An 18,353-nucleotide genomic window follows, 5' to 3' on the forward strand; every position below is an offset into this window, starting at 1 on the left:
AGGCATCTCTCACACACACACACACACATGCATGTACGCACACATGCGTGCACACACACACACACACACACACACACACACACACACGCGCCCAGCCTTCAGCTCCCTGGGGTGCTGCCCGCCCCACTCTCACCTGACTCCGCATTTCACACCCCTCAGGCCTGTGCCTTCTCCCTCCACATCCACGTGCCCTCATTGACTTTGCATTCTTTTTCTCTAAATCAGTCACATGTTTTGAAACTTAAAGGTATTCTGAAAGGAAGCTTCAGATCACAACTGGAAATAAAAAGCCAGTACCACTTGCAATAAATAGAAGGGAATTGTAAATCTGTAAAAAGAAAAACATTGCCATTGTAAAGATGTTTATGTGTCCATCTAAAACAGCGCTCTCACCCTGGGGCAGTTTTTCCCCCTCCCCCTCCCCTGGGGGCAGCTGGTAATGTCTGGAGACATTGTGGGTGGTCACCACTAGGGGAAGGGGGAGGTGAATGCTCCTGGCATCTAATGGGTAGACATCCTGCCGCGCACAGGGCAGGTCACCCCCACAGTAAAGGGTTATCTGGCCCCAGATGCCAGTAGCGCTGAGGTTTAGAGCTCCTGGTCTAAAATAAGCTTGAGCACCCCGGAGAGGTGTGCCCCATACTCCGGCAGCTCTGACCTGGTTAACTGCGCTTCATCCTTCAAGCTCAGCTGGAACACCCGCCCTGCAGACGCCTTCCCTGACCCCCAGAGCAGAGGACTCCAGACGTCAGCTCCTATGGCCCCTGCCCCCCCACCTCCTAAGCCTCCAACCCTCGAAGGTTGTTTTCTGCTTGTGTCTGTCTCCCAACTAGAGCCTGGAGCAGGCAGGGGCCGTATCTGCCTCATTCATCTCTTTCTCCAGCCCCCAGCCCAGTGCTGGCTCGTAGCAGGTGGTGGTGTGTGCGGAATAAATGAATGAAAGAAGTTTGGGCAGAAAAAAGAGTTGTGGATTCTGCTTTCAGATTCCCCACTGTCTGTTGGGCACATAACCTCTCCTCAGCCCACTTTAGTTCTAACCTGTGAAATGGACGCACACGAAGAGGACTGCTGGGCCCACCAAAAAGACGGTGTAAAAGTTCCTGGTGGAGGGGAATACCCTCGGTAAAGGTGAGGGGCCATCCACAGATGGAAGGGGCCCCTGGAGAGAGTGGGGCTCATTCCCTCATTCATTTCTTCTGCCGTCATTGTCCAGAGCCGGTATTCCTCTTGTCCCAGGGTAATTTTTAATTGCGCCCCTGTTCATCTCAAAAGTGTCCCGGCTTAGGCAACAGATGATAAGTCCCTCTCACTCTCAGCCACTGTATCTAGTAGGGCGCGTGGAGAGGGGAGCCACAATTAAGGCTTGAGAGGGCCGTCCACCCTGGCTGTCTCCTCTGCCGTGTAGTCTGATCCCTGCTCCCACCGCTCCGGACCCTGCTCTAAGCGCTCAGGGATCTCCGTTTAGCAGAAGGGCCTGGAGACTGTGCGTGGGGCTGGCTGGGAGCTGCTGGGAACGTCATGCCCAGGGTCAGAGCCCTTCCCCACAGAAGCAGCCCAAGTCCAAAGCTCAGGCGAATGTCAAGACCACGTGCCGTGGCGTGTGAATTTCTGGGGTGGAGATGTGGGAGGAGGACACGGGAGAAAGGGGGAGGACCATGACTTGAGCATGCGCCCCCTGCCTCTGCCCTGGATATCTGTGTGAGATTCCCAGCATGCTTCACTCAGTCCAACCCAAGCATGGTCCAGGGGACTTTTTCTTCTTCCTCCCACCATCATCTTCTAGGTGAGAGGGTCCACTCTCCATCCTGGGGGGCTTTGCAGCATCCAAGGCCATCACGATGGGGGTTGTCCACGGGAAAAGTCATATGGGAGTCAAGGGCCGGGATCCAGGTGGACAGCTTCCTTCTGAACGGGATGTACTGGCCCGGTCTGTGAGCACGTGGCCTGACTCCCAGGATGTTGTCCCATGTCCACTCAGATTGGGACAGGACCCTTTGTGGCAGCCAACTTCACTCCCAAGTGTTCCTAGGGATGGGGTGAAGGATGGAGGCTCTCTGGGGCTGCCCTGCTCATTCTGTGTAGTTTCATCCGTTGTTTCCTGCGACCCACTGTCCTCTGCTCCTCTTCCCCTTCCTTCCACTTCCCCCAGGGGGGCAACTCTACCTGGCCTCCAGGTGGAGGGGGGAGTAAACTGGCTCTGCTTGATCATACATTCTTCCAAACCTTTTCATCAAACACCTGCACGGAGGCTTTTGAAATCCCCAAAGCCAGGAGTTTGATTCTTGCTTTGTCAGTCCTCTGCGACAGCTGGGGCCATTGAGGTCTTACATCTAGTTGCCCAAATGAAGCAGGGCGTGGGGACATTGGCACTAAAATTGAAAAAAACCCATCATCTGCCACCAGATTGCCCTGGGCCACCCAAAGTCTCACCGAGAACTGGGGGTGAGGCCTCCGGACTCATTCTAGACCCCCACGGTGGGCGGGGTGGGGGTGGTTCTGAGCCCATTCATTGGCTCAGGGCGAGATGGAGGCAGCCTGGTGGACAAGGCTGGTGGGGGTTCCATAAACCTTGACATGGGAAGGTCCCTCATTAAATGCCACATCCGACTTGAGCCACTTCACTTTAAGAGGCAAATCAAGAAATGGTCAGAATCCAAACAGGAATGGTGCTAATGACTCAAGTGGACTGAAAGGAGACCTTTGAAGAAAGGGCGGAGCGACTGGAATGATCTAGTGCCAAGAAGACAGAGTTGAGGCATGACTTGGTCATTGCCAAGCCCCGGAAAGGTTCCGCTCAGAAGGATGCCAACCGGCTCACCCCCATCTTGTTCTCAGAAGGCAGAGCAAGAAATTAGCTTAAATTGCTCTGGAAAGATTTAGGTTATGTGTAAGGAGGAACTTTCAAAACCCTGAAATATGCTACCAAGAGAGGCGGCTGGTTCTTGGGAGAGTGTCTAAAAATAGCCTGTTCTTTAAAAATAGATCTGGGCAAGCGTTAAACATAGCACCCGCTCAGCTTCTTGGGGATGGGTTTAAGTGCAGGTGAACCTGGCTGTGCGGAGTCCTCCCCAGGCCAAAGGGCACGAGAGAGTCAGCCTTTGGTCTCTGCAGGGACAAACCTCTGTATGTTTTAGATATACCTGGATAAGGGATTTCTCTTTCCCTCTGCCCCCAGCTGCTTGGTGTCATGAAATGCCAGCCTTGACTTCGGAGTTTTCTTTCTGTTGGAGGATGTTCCGTGCTGATGTTAACTGGGTCAGTCCCACCAGCTTCTCCCAGTCCCGTCCCCATTCCTGAGTCAGGGCTCTCCAGTGCCCAGGGCTTTGCTGGGAACCCATCTATCTCAGCTGTGCCAGACGTGGCTCCCTCCAGCCACCTGCCCGCCCACCTCTTAACCTCTGTGCCCTTGGCCTTGCTGTGTGTCCTCTCCTGCTGCAGCTGTGCCTCCCTGGCCTCCCTGCCTCCCAACCTCTTGCCAGTCTGTTCTCCACCCGGCAGCAAGAGAGGTCTTTAAAAAAGGCATGACTGGTCCTTGCCCCCTAACTTACAATTATGCAATTCCTGCCCATTGCCCTCGAGATAAAGCCCAAACTCCCCAGGAAACTTTCCTGCAGTGTCTTGTTTACCCCTCCAGCAGCAGCCACTCCCTCCACCCACGTGCCCTACCTACGGCCCATTATGGCTGCACAAACCACCTTGCCTGTGGGCTCTCCTGGAGCTGCCTCCGCTGCCTGGTCCACCCTCCTGCTCCCTCAGGTCCTTCAACTCTCAGCTTGAATGTTACCCCCTCCAGATACCTTTCCTGACCTCCCCACCCAAACTTGCCCTAGGAGTCCAGCTAGGGTTCCTGCAGGTGCCTGGCCTTCCCTGTTGGCTGCCCTGCCACATTGTGGTCCCAGGTTTTTGTCTCTCTCATCCCTGAGAGCACTGGAAGCCAGCTCATTCATTCCCAATCATATTTCCCCAGCTAGAACATGGCCTGGTGCTCAATAGATGCTCAATGACTGATTAACCAAAAGTCAGGCTGTCCTAACAGGGGTTTCCCTTTGCTGCCATCCTGCCCCATCTCATCTGATTTCAGCTTCCTTGAGGTCCCCACCAGCCCCTCTGTCTTACTCCCTGACATGACATTCATGGGATGTTGGCAAATCCAGATCAGTGCCCACATTCACAAGGATATTTGTTTAGACACGAATGCTCCCTGAGTGTTCTGAGTAATAACTTGGACAGCATCTTTAATGATAAATTCAATTATAAATTAATTCGTCAACTACCTCCGTCATATCTCAATTAAATGGAGCATGCCACTAGCACAATACATCGAAACCCTGCAAAAGAGAGGCAGGCTAGATTCAAGAGGCGTTCTCGACCTCAGTTGGGCATCTATGTATCCTTACCCGGGGTGGGGGGCATCATGGCCTGGCACTCCTGTGTGTCCTCCAGACCTGGGAGGCACCACTCTGCGTTGCCAGGCTGACTCCTCTTCCTCTACCTGAATCCCACAGCCACGCTGCCTGGTCTCCCTTTAAATTTCTGAACACAGGCCTCACAGGCAGGTGGCATGGCTCCGCCGGTCACACACACTGCCGCGGTTTGTCTGAGCTTTCCCATGCTCCAAAAGGACCACTTCCCACCTTCTCCTGCTTCCTCAAACCTCCTCACATCCGCTGTCTCGCTCTCTGCGGGAGGCCTGGCCTCCTGGTGGAGAGGGAGAGACAGAGCAGCCCCAGTGCTGGGATCTGCACTCGCACACCCTCCTTCCCGTTCCCTTGGGCCAGGTGTCCCAGCTCCCATCCAAAGCCAGCGCCTTTGTCTTTCAGAACCTTCTCTCTTTCATGCTTCTACAATGGCTGTCTGGCTTCTCTGCACCCTCAGGCTCTCCCTGTCTACATTAGCACTCTAGGTAAGCACAGCACCATCCTCTGTCTCCCCTCTCCTGGATCCCTCCCCGAACCCCAGGTCCTCTCCAGCTATCACCCCATTTTTTCTGCTTCTCCATGCAAGCAAATTTTGGTGTCTTCTCTGTAATTGTTTGGCTGTTTGTCTCCCCATCTCCTTGGCCCATTCCAGTGGAGCATCTGTCCCCGAGGGCCCCCGTGTTGGCAAACCCAGTGGTCACTACTCTGTCTTCATCTCTGACGTAACAAACTGCCTCCTCCTCTTCGATGTGCGTCCTTCACATGGCCTTGGCAATGCCGCACTCCGGTTTCCTCCTGCTGCCGGGGCCTCTTGTCCTCAACCTCTTCTGCTGGCTCCACCTACTCTGCCCAGCAGTCAACTTTGGTTCCATCCAGGCCCCTTCTCTTCTCTCCCTACATCTCTCCCCAGGTGGTCTCTTCCAGGCACACATTTGTATGCTAATAAATACACATTATTTAAATCACTAGCTCTGACTGTTCTCTGGGCCTCAAACTTGAGTACCAACTGCTTGCTTGGTGTCTCAGCTAGGCTAGAACTCCTCACTGTGGCCCCTGCCCGCCTTCCTGATCGTCTCCAAAGCCCCCTCCTCTTTCGCACTCTGCTGGAGACCTCTCTCCCTTCTCCCGCAGGTCAGCCTCTGCAGCCTTCAAGCTTTTGCCCTGTGGCCACTCCCTCTGTCTGGAATAGACCTAGATGTCCATGAGACCACCTCCAGCTCCCTGTTCAAACCCCTCCTTAAATGTCACCTCCTAAGCGAGGCCCTCCCTGACCAGACACTCTGAAGTGAGCTGCATGCGTTTTTGCCCTGTTCTGTTTTCATCACGGCACTTTTCACTGCCTGACGTTTTCTTGTTCATCTATGTGCTCATTGTCTGGGTCGCTCCACTAGAACCTCAAACCCCCTGAGAACAGGGCATTGTCCGTCTGTCCGTGTCAGTTCCCCTGACGCCCCCATGAAAAATGTGTGGCATATGGAAAATATCGATGCATATTCATTGGCTGATTGAAGAAATGAATGATAAATAAATGAATGATGAGTCTGTACGTAGACAGTTTGCTCTCCAGAGTTTTCAGATCTAGCCTTGTCCTGGCTCATTCCTGTATCCCAGACCCTAGACCTTTATCCCAGCCAGCGTAGCTCCCCAAGCACCTTGCAATCAGCTTTGAGTTGAATGAATCATCTATTCATTCAGCAAACACGATGGAATACTTACTGTGTGCCAGGCCCTGGGCTTGGTGCTAGGGATTCAGTAGAGAGCAAAACAGACCTGGTCCCTGGACTAGCATGCAGTCCAGCAGGCCTGTGTAGTGAATCCTAGGCATTTTCATTCATTCATTCAGCAAACACTTAGGTAGGGCTTATCGTGTGTCAAGCACTGTTCTAAGTACTTTACAGTGTAAACCACCTAATCCTCATACCAATCTATGAGGTAGGTGCTATTAGAGTTAATATATAATCCCTATATTATAGTTGAGGAAACTGAGGCACAGAGAGGTGAGGTAATCTATCCAAAGTCACACAGCTGGTAAGTGACAGAGCTGGAAGTTGGACCCTCTCTTTCTCCTTGCTTCACCCCTGCTTTACTCTGGGCTCACCTTCTGACCCTCTTGACCTTGTTTCTTAACTCTGGCCCCAGGCTAGCCCCTCTGAACTTGGCAACAGATGTCGACTTCCTCAGTCTGACCAGTAGAGGGCAGGGCTGAGAGTCAGGGCAGCTCTTTTTTGCTCTGGGTTCTGGTGCCACCACATCCAGCCTGGCTCTGAGCCTTCGGCCAGCATCCCCCACTTCCCCGCCACCCAATGCTTTCCAACGTCCCCTGGGTCAGAGAGGAGCCATGCCTGCCTCACCACACAGGCTGGGAATCCCATTTGTGGTGTTAGGAGTGGGAGATTCCAGAAACCCCATGATGAGAGATTTACAGCTGTGAGTTTCCTGGTGTGGGTCCTTGCCAGGAAGCAGCAGTAGCCACGCAGAAAGCCTCATTGCTGCTAATTTCAGAGGTGCCTTAACTCGGCAGAAAGTCCCTTTTAAATTCAGAATGAGTTGGAAACAATTGCTTCTGCCAAGGAGTCTTACAGCAGATGCTCCTGGTGGTGGACCTCACTTCACAGGACAAACATGCTTTCAGAAACTTTGTTGAGGGTCCAATTTTTTAAGCAGAATCTTTAGAATGTAATCAGAGAATCTCAACAATCTATCTTTGAGTGATTTGTCATTTTCATTTATTGAATTTTCTTAAAGCATGGACCTTTCATATTTGGGAATAAATGGAATTCAGTTGAGAAATTAATGCTTTTCTAAACTAACAATTTGGAAAATTAATTATTCTGCCAACAGTCTGGATCCAGCTTCTGGGTCCAGTTTTTGTAGTAAAATATTGTCATGTCCTGCTGTCCTAGTATAAGGAGTCATTGTTCTCATAAATGTTTTTCTTTTTTAGTGGATGCTCTCCGGAGTTTCCCATGTCTACCATTGTCCCCATTTTATAGACGGAAAAACCAAGGCACTGACAGGGCAATAACTCAGAGGGCATCTGCTGGCCTAGTGAGGAAGAAACTGAAGAAGTTATGACAGCAGGGATTGTGATACATGTCACTCTATGCATTTGTCAAAATCTGTAGAATGTATAACACTCAGAGTGAACCTTAATGTAAACTATGCATTTAATTAATAATAATGTATTACTGTTGGCTTACTAATTATAACAAATGTGCACCCTATTGAAAAATCTTAATCATTCGGGAAACTCTGGGGGCAGAGAGATGGGGCATATGGGAACTCTAGAACTCTCTGTATTTCCCACTCAACTCTTCTGTAAACCTAAAACAGCTCTAAAAATTAAAAGATATTAGTTTAAAAAAAAAGATGTGCTGTATATGGAAAAGACAAGCTGTAAACTATTTGCAGTCTATACAACAGACAGGATTAGTACCCAGAATACATGAAGAATTTCTGTCAGTTGATAAGGAAAAAGAATTTTTTTAAGGAAATTAACAAAGGATACAGTCAAAGAAGAAATAGAAATGGTTAATAAATAGGTAAAAAATGCCCAAGTTTATGAGTAATGAGGGAAATATAAAACTTAAAACAATATGGGGGTGTCATTTTTTGCCATGCAATGTGCAAAACTTTTTAATGTCTTATAACATCAGGTGTTGGTGAGGATTTGCGTGAGTCCTCACAGAGCTGGCGGAAGTACAACGTGGTACCACTCTTCAGGAGAGCAGATCACTGACAGTGATCAAAATTTAAAATGCATACACCGTATGACCCGGCAACACCTCTTGTTGTTCACGTGAAAGAAATCCTTGCTTGTCTGCACAGAGACTTGTAGAAGGGTGTTCATAGCAGCATTGCTTATAGAGCAAAATGCTGGAAATAATTTAAATACCATCAACTAAATAAAATATGGTATATCATTATCAAAGAATCTTATGCATCAGTTCCAAAGAATAGGTAGGTATGTTAGGTACCTCTTGGAAGTTCACCAGGAATTGTGTCAAGTAACAAAAAATAAGATATTCATGTGTCTCAGCCCTTGTCTCCTCCTTCTAACCTACTGAGCCAGGGCAGAGGGGACCCAGGAGGTTTCTGGCATACCTGCTGGGGCACCACTAAGGATGGGCAGAAATGGCCTGGGGAAGGCTGAGCCTTTAGGGGCTTCTTGGGGGACCTCATCACCTGTCATGGTCACCCTCTCCTTGGATTTCCTGACTTAAGTGCTCCCCCTCCCCCCAGCCTTTATCTGAGACCAGAGAGCAGTGAGAAGTGTCCATGAGGGGCTGACCCCAGCCCCGAGACACAGCCAACCAGCTGTGAGTCCTCTGTCTCCGTAGGGCCTAGGGTCAGGTGATTGGAGGGAGACAGGTGTGCTAGAGCCTGCTGGCTCAGCTCACGAGCCCCAACTCTGCACATCTCTCCTCTGCTCTGCTTTCAGTGATGTCACATTGGTAGCTTGAAATTGGCCACGGTGGGATTATTTACAGCATGGAAATTCAAATGCTATAAATCATAGCTTTTAAAAATTTTTCTCTCCCTCGGAGAGCCTGTTGTTAAACATTAACCTTCACACTATGGGAACACAGGATGTCCCCCTTCACCCTCACTCCTGCCCCCAGGGCTGGGTTTTAGGATTCACTCTGCCTCTTTACCTCTGTCTTTTCTTGTCTCTGCCCCTCCTCTCCTTATCTCCATCTCTTCTCTTGTCTCCAAGGGGAAAGGGTGATTGAGGCAACAAGGGGAGGATAGGTGCATTCTAGGCAGCATGGGAAGAGCCCTGGCTTTGAGAGCATTTGGATCTGGGCCCCAGTTACAACTAAGCCATCTACTCCTTTTGTGACTTGGGACAGACTTTATCACTCTGAGCTTCAATTTTCTCACCTGTGAGGTAGGAAGAATCATATTCAAGGCTACCATAGACAGCCTCAGAGATGTGGTTCTGCTTCAACTCCGGGGAGTGACATGCACATGGACTATAATGTGAATGGAGCCATAAGGATGGAGTTGTGCAGTGGGCAGCCTGAACAATGGTGCATGGCCCACATCATCATACTTACTTCAGAAGGTTGTTATGAAGGTTAAAAGAGATAATAATGGAGATAAAAGAGTCTGACAGAGTGCCTGGTACACAGTTGGTGCACATGCATGATTGGTTTCTTTCTCCAGTCATCTACATTTTCCCTCCTCCTCATCAATACTGTATCACTCCATCTTAGTCAGGTCCATGTCAGGTGGCCACACACTGTGGCACCCACAAGGGCTCCAGATGCCGCAGTCCACATGGAGCAAGGTCCCCATGTTTATAATAATCCTGGTAACTGTAACGATCGCATACTTGCGAGACAGCAGACCTGGAGGCTGCCTTGCCTCATGTCCATCACTCTTTGCCATACCTGTCAGAATCCTCATCTTAGGGCTGAAAGATTTGAGCCTCAGAGGAGTGAAGTCCCTTGCCCAGGGCTACACGGTGGACACATGGTGTGAAAGTATTCCGTCTCAGATCCCTTGGAATCAGAAGTTCCCCCAGCCAGTGGGTTCCAAGCTTTTAGACAAGAGCCACAGAAGAATGTTTCATATTACAGTCGCTGCGTGCACACACACGCACATCTATAGAACTGAAAAATTTCACAAAACGATATTTGTTCCTGCTACATTTAATGGTACCAGATATTTCTATTCCATTCCATTCCATTCTTGGTTGTTTTTTTTTTTTTAATTCTGGTTGCAATCCATGAAGTTGATTTCATGACTTACTAGTCTAGTGAGTCAAGACCTGCAGTTTGAAAAACACTCTCTAAGCAGCTTCTCCCCAATGACCTTCTAACACACGTTTCAGCAAACTATGGCCCACGGGCTAAATCCAGCCCGCCTGCTTTTATAAATAAAGTTTTATTGGCACACGGCCATGTGCATCCTTTTATGTACTGTCTGTGGCTCCTGTGCGCTACCATGGTAGAGCTGAGTAGTTGCACAGACAGCCTAAAATACTTACTTATCTGGTCCTTAACTGAAAATCTTTGCCCATCCATATACAGATCTGACTCTGTGTCTCCCTTGCTTAAATTTCTCCAGGGCTACACTGGTTCAAACTCAAACTCCATGGCCAGCTTAAAAAACCACCACACTCCCGTCTTCTGTGCCCTGGTCCTGCTGACTGCCCTTCCTTGGGGGTCCAGCACTAACAGGCCCATAGAGGGCAGACAAAGCCCCATCTCGCTTCCTGACACCTTGTCCTGCTCACCCCCACAGGCCTCCTGGGAATGGTAGCCCACATGATGTACACGCAGGTGTTCCAGGTCACCGTGAGTCTCGGCCCTGAAGACTGGAGACCGCATTCCTGGGACTACGGGTGGTCCTTCTGGTAAGTGGCTTTTGGCCTTCAGACACCAGAGCCCCAAGGCGTGATGGGGCTTCAGCAGTTCAGCCCAGTTGGAGAGCAGAGGAAGGTGGGTGCCAAATATGCTTTCAGACCCTGGAGCTGAGGTGGGCCTGCTGTGGCCTCTGGGTGGTGACCTGTTTTTATGCAGCCCTCAAGCTAAGGGTAGTTTTTACATTTTTTTATTCCTTAACAATAAATCAAAAGAAGAATAATATTTTGTAACATGCGAAAATTATGTGGAATTCAAATTTCAGTGTCCATAAATAAAGTTTTATTGGGACATAGCCAAGCTCATCATTGACATATTGTCTACAGCTGCTTTCACGCTACAGTGGCAGAGCTGAGTGGTCATGACAGAGACTGAATGGCCCACGAAGCCTCAAATATTTATTATCTGGCCCTTTACAGAGAAAGTTTGCCAACCTCTGCCTTAGAGGCTGCTCTGGAAGGTGGAGATGGAAGCTTTCAAGGTCCTAGTGAAGGGTTCTGAATACAGAGGGCAGGGGGCAGCACTTCAGAGCATGGCGTGCAAAAGAAAGGCAGGATCTGGCAGGAGTCTTTGGCTTGTAATAGAATCCCAAGCTTAAATAAACAAAAGGGTTAATTCATGTAACTGAAAAATCCAGGTGGGTCAGCCAGCAGGGCTATATATATATAACAGAAAAGCCCACCCACTTCAGTCAAATCAATAAGTAAATACACTGGTTCCTGTAAACGGAAAGCACAGCTGGGCATGGGCTTCAGGGAACGTTTGATCCAGAGTCACAGTCATCAGGGCTAAATTCTGTCTCTGTGGTTACCTGAGCATTGCTACTCCCAATGTTAACTCTGTCCCTGGGTGGCCTTCCCTCCTAGTGGTGAGAAAGCTCCTTGGAGGTCAGCGCTTCTTCCTTCATGTACAGGGGGAGAAAGAGTTTCTCTTTCCTTAACATTCGTGAAAGTCCCAAACCTCCCTGTGATGAGCCTGAGGTCATTTTCTCCCTCCTGAATCATCACCGTGGCTGAAGGAATGTCATGAGCTTATTGGCTCAGCCTGTCCATTCCTCTGGAATGAAGGATGAGTTAAAAACTCTCATGGCGAGTGGGTGGAATGGATGCTGGGTGAATTACCACAATGTCTGCTACAGGCACAGCTGGATCCAGGTGGTCAGATAATTCACCAGGAACTCAGTCATTCTCTCCCCATTTCTGTCTTCATTCCTTTTAGTGTTGGCTTCATTCGCAAGCAGCTTTTTCCCAGGTGGTAGCAAAGGTGGTCACCAAGCCCAGTTCTAGGCTTACATGTTACAAATGTAGCAACACCGGCAGAGATCCAGTCTTGGCAGCCCAAATCCTCCTTGACCTTTGCTGGATTAGCTTAAGTCATGTGACCATACCCGAGCCAGTGATTTAGACCCTGAAGAGACTGGACTGGCCAAATTGGTCTGGCCTGAGTCACGTGGTCCAAACTCTTGGACAGAGAGACGGAGGAGAGGTCCTCTAATGGGAAATTGGAGGTGGGGTGGGGGTGGAGTGAGCTGTTAACAAAAGGAGGATGCGTGCTGGAAACACGGTGACCGTAGTTGTCTGTTATGCAGGTCATCCGGATCTGGTTCTGGTGGCTGGGGGCCATTTATCCACTCAGTCATTTAACACATATTTGCTGAGTGAGCAGTGATTTGGGGGCAGCCAGTGCTGAGAGTCCAGCAGTGGCTGAGACAGTGTTGAAGGCAAGTGAACAAGCTATGCTCTGAACCACACTGTGGTGTAGGCGGGGTGGGGGGGTGGTCACAGATAGCTGTGGAAGCACAGAGAAGGGGTCACTGACCCAGCTTCCCCTGGGGATGGTCCTTGGGGGAGAATTTGGTCAGGCAAACTGGCGGAGGAGGGAATAAGATAGTGTGCTAAGCAGGGGAATGGCCGGTGCGAAGCCTTGGTGGTGAGAGGGCACCTTTGGGGGAGGGTGGTCAGAACGGAGCAGGAGGGGCTATGGTTGTGACAGACCTCATTTCAGACCAGGAGGGACTCCTGCTCCATTTCCACCCCTTCCTACTCACTGCTTGGCTCCTCCTCCTTCAAGCTAAAGAGACCTTGACCTGTCAACACAGTCCCTGATCCCTTTAAGTAGAACAGTGGCAGGGAAACCGGCTAAGGCTCTGACTCCTTTTTACCTACCCTTCCCCTCAACCCTTCAGCAGTTCCTTCCTGAGATCTTGACCTTGGTAGTTACCTTGAGCTAGAGAAATAGACAGAGGAAGAGAGCGGACATTTTTGAGTATTGACCACGTGCAAAATAACCTCTCGCATGTATTAACCACTGATGTGTCATTGCAACAGCGCTGTGGGGTAGGTAGTTCATGGAGGGGAAACTAAGGCACAGAGACCTTAAGTAACCTGTCCAGGGTAACCCAGTTTGGGAGCAGCAGAGCTGGGATTTGAACCCAGGCAGTCTGGCTCTGGAGCTTTCAACCTCTATATTCTGCTTCTCCGAGGTGATGGAGTAATAGTAAGACAGTTCATGTGTGTTTAGCACATGACACATGTAAGTACTCAGTGAACACCAGCTCTTCTAATATTACCATTATTGACATGAAATTTAACACCCACAATTACCCCGTGATGCATATGTAGATACCGAGGCTCAGAAAGTTTGGGTCACTTGCGAGGGATTCTGAACCCCCTCCCTCCACAGCCCTCTCTTTCCAGCAGCCCCTGGTTCTCCACCCTGGCCTGCAGCCAAGCCCGCTGGTATTGGCCACGGGAACCTTTCTTCCTTTAGAAGCCAGGCTTCCTGCCCTGCTCCTCAGCCGCCAGGGGCTGGCCTCCCCAGGGGCACCCAATTCCCATTTGACTTATTTAAGGCCGGGCCCCCATGTGCAGCCCCTATACATGGCTGATCCATTTCTCCTTGTCACTGAGGCCTGCAAGATGATCAGCTCCATTTTTCATCCCTCGCATTTGGGGCCTTGCCAGGACCAGGCCGTGTCATCTCTCTTGTTTAATATGTGCGAGGCCATTTGTCAAGATTCTGGTCCCCACCCCCCACCAGGGAGGAGGCCAGCTCCCAGGCATGACAGCGCCAGCCTCTGTCTCCCGGCCTAGTGCGGGGAGGAGGAACTGGCTGCAGGAGCTTATCAGTTGGGGCTTCTGAGGACCAGCTTCCCAGAATGACACCTGGACAGGAAGGCAGAGTTTCTGTGGTTAGGAGTCCACCAGTCTGAGTTCCAGCCTCATGCTGACAAGCACTGCTGGGCACTGTGGGCAGCGCAGAGGGGTGGTAGAGGGGCGGCCTCTTGGATCAGACAGCTTGGGAGCAGATCCTAATCCTGACCTTCACCAGCTGTGGACCTTGGCCAAGTCACTTACCTTCCCCAAGCCTCAGTATCCTCAGCTGTAAAATGGGTACAGCTCGAGATTCTACGTCATGGGGCTCTTGTGAGTGGCATTCCAGTCCTCTGTTGATTTATCACACATCACCTCCAAATTAAGTGGTTTAAAACAAAAATGTGTTATTATGTCTTATGATTCATTGGATTGACTGATCTCAGCTGGGTGGTCCTGGCTTGGGGTCTTCCAAGATGCTTCAGTCATCTGGGGCACTGCCCCGCTAGGCGTCCCAGAGGGCCCCTCACAATGCTGGCAGTCAGTCCTGGCTGGTGCTAGGGGTCTGCTGGAGCCGTCAGTGGGACTGGCTTCTCAAACACTGTGGCTGGGGCCCTGGGGAGTGTCCCAAGAACAAGCATTCTAAGAGAGCCAAGTGGAAGCTACAAGTTTATTTTATGACTTTGCCTCAGAAGTCACACAGTGTCACTTCTGCTGCATTCTCTGGCTCAAGAGCAAGTGATGGGGCCAGAGTCAAGGGGGAAGGGCTGCACAAAGCATAAATCCCAGGAGGCTTGGCTCACGGGGAGCCATCTTTGGAGACTGCGTGAAATAACGCTGGCGAGGCACTGAGCACAGGGACCGTGCTCTGTGAACGTTGCTATTAAAGGCAAGCAACCCATCCTCTCTGAGCCTCAGCTTCTTCATCTCTAGAGTATGGATCACAATAATGCAGGTTTAATGGGGTTATTGTAAGGACCACGTGGCACCCAGCTCTTAAAGTGCTCATACACAGTAAGTGCTCTGTAAGTGGCCATGATTGTCAATGGTGATAATGACATGGGGCCTTTTAGTAATGCCACTCTCATTTTTTGAGAGGCACGTGACCCAAACGTCCAAAGTGGAAGACATCTGGTGGGCATGTAAGTAGCCCCTTGCTCTCTGTTGTCCCCAGTCTCCCCAGACTTGTAGTTCATGTTTGTTCCCAGGTTGGGATCCAGCCCTGGCCGCACCCTCTTCTTACTCCCGACTCCCTTCCTTGGGCCCCACCTAAGCTGTGGAACCCCATCCCTGCCCTGCACCCCTGGGCCCTCCAGCCCTCCTCCTGCCGGCTCCTTTTTCGACTCTTTGTCTTAGCTCTCCAGGTCCTCCTGTGGCAATGCCAAGGCAAGCCGCTGGGAAGGGAGGTATGTGGGGACACAGGTGGCTGCTTGGCTTGGGAAGGGGACAGATAAGATTAAGGTCATTCAGCGTCTACTGTGTACCAGGCACGGTGGGAGGCACTTTACAGGCCCTGAACTGTCTAGTCCCGCCACTGACCAGCACAGGTGGCGGGGGTGGGGGGTTGCCCGTTGGAGGGATGAAGACGCAGGGTCAGAAAGGTCATAGGTCCAAGTCACACAATTAGCCTCAGAGGCTCCAAAGTGCCTTCAGCCCAGAGCTGAATGCAGCCTGTAGATGGTTTGTTTGGCCCGCCGCAGTTTGTTTTTTAATTATCATTTATTTCTAACATACAGAATGGTAAAAAATTTACATAAAAATCGAGGTTTCTGTCTGTGCCTAACTCACGTTGTCACATGGCAGCAGGTGGCTTCAGCTTATTAAAGGTTGCCCCTTTAGATGAGGCATATGCTCTCCACTTTACCCCAGTCCCCACTGCTCCCTATTGCCTTACCTTACCCACACCTTCCTCACTTAGACATCCGCCTGACCCTGGAGGAATTGAAGTTTGTGACCCCTGCTTGGAATGAACATGCCAGTTTTCCTGGTGATAGTGGGAGAATAGAAATCTAGTCACTTTCTACTTCTGTTTTGCATTTGATCAAAACAGAGAGGGATGGGAAAAGGGTCCCTCCTACCCCAGCACACACAGTGCAACCCCAATCCTGAGCATTCACTTGACAGACTGAGGGTAGTGGAATATCATGGAGCTGTAACTTTTAAGAGCTGGACGCCCAGAGAAGTTAAGCAGTTTGCCCCAGGTCACACAGCATAAGAGTAGCAAGTTAGGCCAGGTCCCAGGACGGTGGCGCCTCTCTGTTTGTTTTGGGGGCCCATCTGTGTGTAATGTGGTAGCTTCACCACAATCCCCTCTCCTCCTCCTTCCTCTCCCCTTCTTTCCAGCCTCCATGACCTTGTGGAAACAGTAGGCTAACCCCTTCCCTTTCTGGGGACCCCAGGCTGCCCCACCCTCTCTGTAGGGCTTGGCTGGCATTTCAGCAAGTTGAACCCTTGCAGTGGCGGAGGGGGTACTTTAAGACCCTTGGCCCCAAAGAGCCATGGGAGAGGGTGTTTGCTGGTGTTGCCTAGAGGCTGTGTGGTCAGCAGGAGGCTCTTGTTCTTACTCGTCTCCCCTGAGGAGGGTGGTGCTGGCCTCCTTTTCTCTAAGACCATGGCAGGGAGAGAGCAGTGTGGTGCCCACGGGTGCCCTGTTGCCATGGATGGACCAGATGGGCCCCCACAACCTGCTCGCATCATCTCCTGGTCCCTTTAGTCCACAGTCACTGAGGATGGCCTGGATGGAGCATTTGTGTCTTATCCTGCCTCACATAGGGACTCTGTGCCTGTCTGGCCTGAAGGTGGACAAAGGCTGCCTCCCTCAGCAGGGAGGGAGCCCCAGTTATAATCTTTCCACTGAGAGGGGCCTGGGGTAGATTTCAAGGTAGCATCCATGCATCTCTGAATCTGGTCCCCTGGCATTTCCCTGCCCCACCTCTGTAGCTCCCAGAGGACAGAGAGTCAGTTGATATCCGCCCCCACCACCCCCTTCCCCCATAACTGTCACAGTGTCCACTCTGTTCTTGGCTCCAAAAACCAGGCCAGCCGCCCACGTACCTCACTGCACCAGTCCAGCCGTGTAAACTGCAAACACCAGCAGGCATTCCAGCCTCGAGGTTTTCAACCTGTGCCCTGCGTTGGGGGCCTGGGAGCCTGAGGGTTCGGGGGGCAGGGAAATTGAAGACTCACAGATGTAGCCCTGGGCCCCTCAGCTATGTCAAAAGCAGAATAGTGTTTTTAATATCTGTTTTTTCCCCTACCTGTTCTTGTTTTATCTGTATTTATTCATTCTACAAATATTTATTGAGCACCTACTCTGTGCCAAGCACTGTTTAAGGTGCTAAAAATATAGCAGTGAATGAAACAAAGATCCTGTTTTCATGACTCTGACATTCTGGTATGTGGAGGGAGACGACCCAAAAACAAATCAGAATGACTTGAACTTCGGGGAAGACGGAGCAGACTGACTTCTCCCTGCTCTCGTGCTAAGTGCAACTGAAATCCCAGGGCATTATATGTAAGAGAAACATAACAGGCCTCTGGAAAGTGGAAGAAAGAGAGCAGGCTGGCTAAGGACTGAGGGTTAACACATTGGTAAGTACTTTTTGTCTCACAGATCCCAGATTTGGAGCTGAAGGAGTCAGCCAAAATCAGTCAGTCAGAAATGCCAAAAGATACAGACCCCTTCCCCTCAAAATCCCCAATAAAAGTCTGCTTTCTGTAGCCAAATAACCAGGAAAGGGGCAGCCTGCCAAGACAGAAAACTTTTAGCAAGAACTGCTCTACCCAGTCACACATCACAGAAAAAAACAAAACAAACCAAAAAACCACCCTGTGGCTCCACCTTCCTCATGTCAAGTTTAGATTTCACATCATGAGGCTGTCTTGAGGCACCTAACTGCGCCCCTATGTCCTGCTGAGGGGCATCAGAGTAGGCAGCTGTGACTTTCACCCTGCTTGACAGTAATAAGCCCCATGCACCCTTGAGTGTTAGTGGCAACTCCCCAGCAGGCAGTAACAAGGTGCTCCCCCCACCCCAACACCTGCTGCTGGAATGGTGTCAGAAGAGAAGTCGTGGACAGCCAGGATTTATACCACTGCCTGGTGGTAATGAAGTCATCCACCTCCCTGTGGTGTCAGTGGAGGCAAACTGGGGAGCAGTAATAAGGCACTCCTGCCCCTCCCAGCCAGAGCAGTATCTGCAGAGGCCTAAGGAGGTCAGAACTCCCACCTCTGCCCAGCAGTAACCAGGAGCCTCTCCACCTTGAACGTCAATGTTGGCTCATTGGGAACCCTGGACTTCTGTTCCTTCCTGACAGTAACAAGGCAGTGTTCCCCCCTTCCTTTATCACAATGGTGTCAGAGGAAGCCAGCTAAAGCAGAAGGTTTAAACAAGATCCAGAGTCTCATAAAAAAAAAAAATCCCAAATGTCAAGGTTACAACAAAAAAATCACTCACCATATCAAGACCTGGG

General features: G+C 50.5%; 1 protein-coding gene across 1 annotated transcript in view; it reads left to right on the forward strand.

Annotated features, from left to right (window-relative positions):
• The window catches only part of GSG1L (GSG1 like), a 185,588-nt gene that overhangs the window by 139,207 nt on the left and 28,028 nt on the right, over positions 1–18,353 (forward strand). The window contains 1 exon segment of the mRNA XM_032460582.1: positions 10,671–10,782. Coding sequence (XP_032316473.1) covers positions 10,671–10,782 — 112 coding nt within the window.

Source organism: Camelus ferus, chromosome 18, assembly GCF_009834535.1.
Source record: "Camelus ferus isolate YT-003-E chromosome 18, BCGSAC_Cfer_1.0, whole genome shotgun sequence".
Taxonomy (NCBI): domain Eukaryota; kingdom Metazoa; phylum Chordata; class Mammalia; order Artiodactyla; family Camelidae; genus Camelus; species Camelus ferus.